The sequence below is a fragment of the Gallus gallus genome, chromosome 27 (genome assembly GCF_016699485.2).
Source record: "Gallus gallus isolate bGalGal1 chromosome 27, bGalGal1.mat.broiler.GRCg7b, whole genome shotgun sequence".
NCBI lineage: Eukaryota > Metazoa > Chordata > Aves > Galliformes > Phasianidae > Gallus > Gallus gallus.
The window spans coordinates 2822397-2827447 of NC_052558.1; the positions used below are offsets into that span (position 1 = coordinate 2822397).

At 68.1% G+C, this 5051-nt stretch overlaps 1 protein-coding gene across 1 annotated transcript; it reads right to left on the reverse strand.

The window, feature by feature from the left end:
* Nucleotides 1–1362: 1362 nt before the first annotated feature.
* DLX4 (distal-less homeobox 4) lies at nt 1363–4585 on the reverse strand. Its single transcript, XM_015299468.4, has 3 exons — nt 4180–4585; nt 2737–2930; nt 1363–1992 (listed from the first exon to the last, which is right to left on the reverse strand). Exons 1-3 carry the CDS (start codon nt 4460–4462, stop codon nt 1735–1737), a joined length of 735 nt encoding a protein of 244 aa, XP_015154954.1. The 5' UTR covers nt 4463–4585; the 3' UTR covers nt 1363–1734.
* Nucleotides 4586–5051: the final 466 nt, after the last annotated feature.

A 5051-nucleotide genomic window follows, 5' to 3' on the forward strand; every position in this document is an offset into this window, starting at 1 on the left:
GCACAACCCCAACCCCACCGAGGGGGCACAGGTAGGGTGGGGGCACAACTCCCACACCCCACAGATGCGAGCTGTCGTGCACCCATTGATGCCCCTACGCGAGCCCCAATGTGCAGCCCCCCATACCACCCCCCCCCCCAAAGTGCTCCCTGCCCCATTGCAACACATCACTGCAGCCGCTCGCGTTGCGTCACCCGCTGCCCCCACCCAGCACAGCGCTGGCTGTGGGCTGAGCCACGCGTGGCGGCGGTGTGGGGCGGAGGTGGCATCGGCCATCGGGGCGCTGGGTTGGGTTATGGGATGGAAGGGGACGCGTCGGCTCACTGTGCGCCCCGCTGCGATGGGGGATGTGGAGGGGACGCAGTGTGCGGTGCCCAAAGCTGCTCTGGAACTGCACAGAGGGCCAAAGGTGGTGGTGGAGGGGGGGGGGGGCACCAATCCAGAGGGGATTTCCTTCCCCTCTTTGGGTTAATCCCGACCGGAGCAGCTGTCCGAGGGCCCCCAAAACACAGAGGATGCTCCCATCCCACTGAGAGGAGCGCAGAGCAGCTGCAGCAGTGCAGTGCTGGAGGTGCTGCCCTTCTCCCAGCACAGAGCAGGAAATGGGTTCCAGTGCAGCAGAAAGGGCAGCAAAGCCCCCAGCCCTCCCCCCCCCCCCCCCCCTTCCAGGGTGCAAAGCCCCATTCCTTTCTCTGCAGCACCACAGCCGGAGCACAGCACACTGCACCAAAGGGAGCAGCACATCGCTACTGCTGTGCATGCAGGTGGGGGCACTCAGAGCGTGGCACGTTGGTGCCGTGCAGCAAAGCCTGCGATGGATGCACTGCAGCCACACATCTCTGCTGCGGCCCATCCCACCTGCGTGCAATGCATGCAGGGATGCAGCTGCGATCCTGCAGCTCAGGGTGGGATTGGGGAAAGCAGGGAGCAGCCGTAAGGTGTTTTATAGCCACATTCCGGCCTCTGAGAGGGGGAAAGGGAGACGTTCCTCACTGGGAAACCTGCAGCTGAAGAACGTCCCCTGCTCCCCATACGCCCTCACTGCTGGGGTCAGGGGGTCCCCAACCCCCCTCACCCCCCCCTATTAAGGAAGACGTCTTTAATAGCCGCAAATTGCCTGTAATTACCCCGAGGAGGTGGCGAGAAGCCCCTCATCGAGGAGCCCAGCGCCACAATTACTGTAATTGTACCTCCATTTGGGAGCTGTGGGTCTGAAAATAGTGGCAGGTCTGAAAACAGTGGTGGGTCCCGAGCAGATGTTGGGCTGGGGGGGTCTGGGGGTACCCGGCCCCTGCTTGGGTGCCCCCACCCCACAGGAGCATCCTCCCCAGCCCATGGAGACCCTCAGCACGCGGCAGCAGGTACCGAGGAGCAGTCTTTACTTTACAATTGTACAGCCTGTTTAGAACAGGGGGCACATAGGGTCACAGATGGCGCTTATAAATAAAGCCAGGTCTGGGATCAGGGGGTCCGGGAACCCCTTCAGCCCCTCTGTGCCCATGGAGCCGGGGCTGTGCCGTGGCCAAGTCCTGTCCTGCCCATACCGGGGCTCTGTGCCGGGGACATCTCACTTCAGCCCTCAATGGGGGTCCCTGCAGACAGCAGTCTCCTCGCTCCCCTTCGCCATCCTCCATTTGCTGGGGTCCCCCATGGCATCGCCCCTCAGGGCCTGGCGGCACGTCCCCCCCCTTGCTGGCCCTCCTGGAGCCGCCGGGTGCTGCAGCCATGGTGCTGTCACATCATGGGACCACGGGGCACGGAGTCCTGCGGGTGCGGCTGGTACCAGGCTCCGAAGCTGCTGATGTAGTTGTTGGGGGGCAGCGGGGGCCCTTTGCCCGGCACAGGGATGTCCCAGAGCGGGGGGATGCTGGGGGAGCAGGGGGACAGCGAGGAGGAGGTGTGCAGGTGCTGCTGCTCCTCGTTGGCTGCGCTCGAGCCCTGCTTCATGATCTTCTTGTACTTGGAGCGCTTGTTCTGGAACCAGATCTTGACCTGCGGGCGAGAGTGGGGTGAGCGGGGATGTGGGGAGGGTGGCACCGGTGCAGTGTCCCACCCCCCAGGCGCCATCATCTTGCAGCTGTTGCATCCCCCACTTAGGGGTACACCCGTGTGAGGGCCCACGAGATGAGCCCAACCCTATACGAGCCACCGAAGAATCCACCGCGGGGAGCCGGAGGAGGAGACGATAAAGGGAAACACGGCGAGCGGACAGAGATCGGCTCAGGAGCCTCCAGCCCTGCGCGTCCCCCCAGCTGTGCCCCCTGCAGCCCAACCCGGGCACCGGAGCACCGCTGGGGCGCGGCGCCGTGGGGCCCGCAGCGCTCTGCTCGGGGTGGTGGCCCCACTCATTCCTCCCCACGGTCCCCCCCGCGCTGCCGGCAGGTTCCCACTTGTCTCCTCTTCCCCGTCTTTATGAGCTCGCTTCGCCCCTGGCTCCGGGCTGCACCGCTGCCGCCTGCCTGTCTCTCCCCATCGCCTTCAAAAACCCACTCACCCCGTCCCGCGGCGCGGGGCCGCCCAACGCCGGGCACGGCTGGGCCAGCAGCCAGGCTCCAGGGCTGGGAAAGTCCCTCCGCCTCTGGGAGGTGCGAGAAGGGGCACCCCAAATCCCACCCGCGGGGCCCCAACGGCGCCGGCTGCACGGCGCGGCTCCAACGCGCCCCGAGCCGGACTCAATCCGTGCGCGTCCCCCTGGGGAGGCACCGCGCGTTGGGGTCGGGGGGGGTTCAGCCCTACCTGGGTCTGGGTGAGCCCCAGCTGGGCCGCCAGCTCGGCGCGCTCGGGCAGCGCCAGGTATTGGGTCTGCTGGAAGCGCTGGTTGAGGGCCTGCAGCTGCAGGCTGGAGTAGATGGTGCGTGGTTTGCGCAGCTTCTTCCCCTTGCCGTTGAGGCGCAGCTCGCCGTTGGCCACCGGCGGGGGCTTGTTGGGCTCTTGGGGAGGGACAGGGAAGGAGAGGAGAGTCAGTGGGGACAGGAGGGGAACCGCAGTGCTGTGGATGTGCTGTCCCTGGGGGCTGGGCTGTCAATGGGAGCGGCGCTGTTAATGGGGTCTACGCTGTCCCTGGGGTCAGTGGGGGCTGCAATGGCACTGGGGGCTGCGCTGTCCCTGGGGGCTGCACTGTCAGTGGGGGCTGTGCTGTCAGTGGGGGCTGCCCCATCACTGGGGGCTGTGCTGTTGTTAGTGGGGGCTGTGCTGTCCCTGGGGGTGCCCTGCCCCATCACTGGAGGCTGCGTTGTTCCTTGGGGCCATTCTGTTAATGGGGGCTGTGGTGTCCCTGCAGCGCTCCATCGCTGGGGCTGCACTGCCCCTATGGGTCCTCCATCGCTGGGGCTGCACTGCCCCTATGGGTGCCCCATCAGTGGGGCTGCTCTGGGCTCTGTGAAGGGATCTGCCTCTGCTTCACTGCTTCATTGAGAAAAAAGTGAATGAGGTGGAGGAATGGGGCCATTCATTCAGTACTGCTCGGTCCCCACAGCAGGAAGGTGACAGCCCCGTGGCATGCACGCTCTAAGGGGGTGCGTGGGGGGGGCACAGGGCCCTGCGAGGTGATGGGGGGTGGCTGAGACCCCCATCTCCCCGGCAGCCCCACGCTGTGGGTTCTGTGTCACCCCCGGAGCTCCTCCTACCCCGGTGGTGGCTCTGAGTATCTGCGGGTCTTTTGGGGCCATGGGGTGATGACAGCGCAGTCTGTGCTCTCAGAGAGACACTGGGAATCAGCACTGTGCACAGCCCCGCACCCCCCACCCTGCTGCCATGGGGAAGGGCTCGGCGGAGTGTGGGACCCCTCTGCTGTGAGCCCTGGGGGGAGGGGGGGGATGGAGGGGGGGTGTCAGCTCTCAGCTTTGGGATGCGCGCTGCAGGACCGAGGGGAGGAGCTGCGGATCGGTGCGGCCGGGGCTCTGCAGCCCCCCGCAGCCTCGCGCACCCACCCATCGCCGTGTCTTCCCCCTCTTAGGGCTCCTCCATCCCCCCCCCCCCAGCAGAGGTCCGAACCCCCCGCCCGGCCGCGCTGCCCACGGGCGGTCCCGGAGCGCTTCCGACGGCTGCGGGGCGGGGAGCGGCGGCGCTGCGGTGCCTCGACGGGGAGGGACGGAACGGCGATGGGAACCGGGATGGGAACCGGGATGGGAACCGGGATGGGAACCGGGACCGGGACCGGAGCCCCCGCGGCCGCCTTACCTGCGTCCTGCAGCCCGGCGCCGTGGGCCAGCCCGGCCGGGGGATGCTGGGGCGGGTAGGGCAGGTAGGGACCGCCGTGGGGCGGCGGGGGGGGACCGCCGGGGTAAGGATAGGAACCGGGCCGGCTGTAGGAGGAGAAGGGCGACGGGTCGTGCTGGGGGTGGCCGGCGGGGTGGAGGCCGTGCAGCGGGTAGTGCGGAGGAGAGGGGTGGCCGAGCTCCAGGAAAGAAGTTTTGGATGGGTCGGAGCCCAATAGGCTCTCGGTGACGGAGCTCATGGTCATGGCCGGGCCGAGCCGGGCCGGGCCGGGCCGGGCAGCCCTCGGAGCCCGCAGCGCCGCGCCCCGCAGCCCCCCCCGCCGGGCTCCGCGCTGCCGCACCGCGGCCCCGCGCCCGGGGGATCCCCTGCCCGCCCCGCCCCGCCCCCTGAGCCCCGCCCTGGGACGTCACTCCCACCCCCCCACCCTCCGGGGGCAGCCCCCTGGGTGCCCTCCCCTCGGGGGTATCCCCTCTGCGCCCTCTCCCAACGAGGGGTCCCCCGGTCCGGCTGTGGCCATGAGGGGATACGGGAGGGGGACACCATGAGCTCCCCCTGGGTCCTGGACCTCCCCGGGGGGGGTCTTGTCCTCAGTGCGGGGCGCTGCTGTGCACGGGACCCTCTCCTTAGAGGGGACAAAAGGCGAATGGCAGCGCACGAGGGGACACGGCCCCTCGGCCCTGGGCACGGAGGGACGCAGCAGGGATGGGAGGCGGTGCAGAGGTGGGCAGAGGTTGGACAGACACGGACGGAGGGTTGGACAGCAGCCCTCATGTCCCGGTGCCTCCTGGCTGCAGGGGGACACCCAGCTGCACCACTGCGCTGCGTTTGGGGAC

Excerpts from the sequence above, each read along its gene's own strand:
- DLX4 (XM_015299468.4), bottom strand. The coding sequence starts at position 4,462 with ATGACCATGAGCTCCGTCACCGAGAGCCTATTGGGCTCCGACCCATCC. Across the intron at positions 2,931-4,179 it reads CGCCGGGCTGCAGGACGCAG|AGCCCAACAAGCCCCCGCCG; the intron begins GTAAGGCGGCCG and ends TCCCTCCCCAAG. Across the intron at positions 1,993-2,736 it reads TGGGGCTCACCCAGACCCAG|GTCAAGATCTGGTTCCAGAA; the intron begins GTAGGGCTGAAC and ends TCTCGCCCGCAG.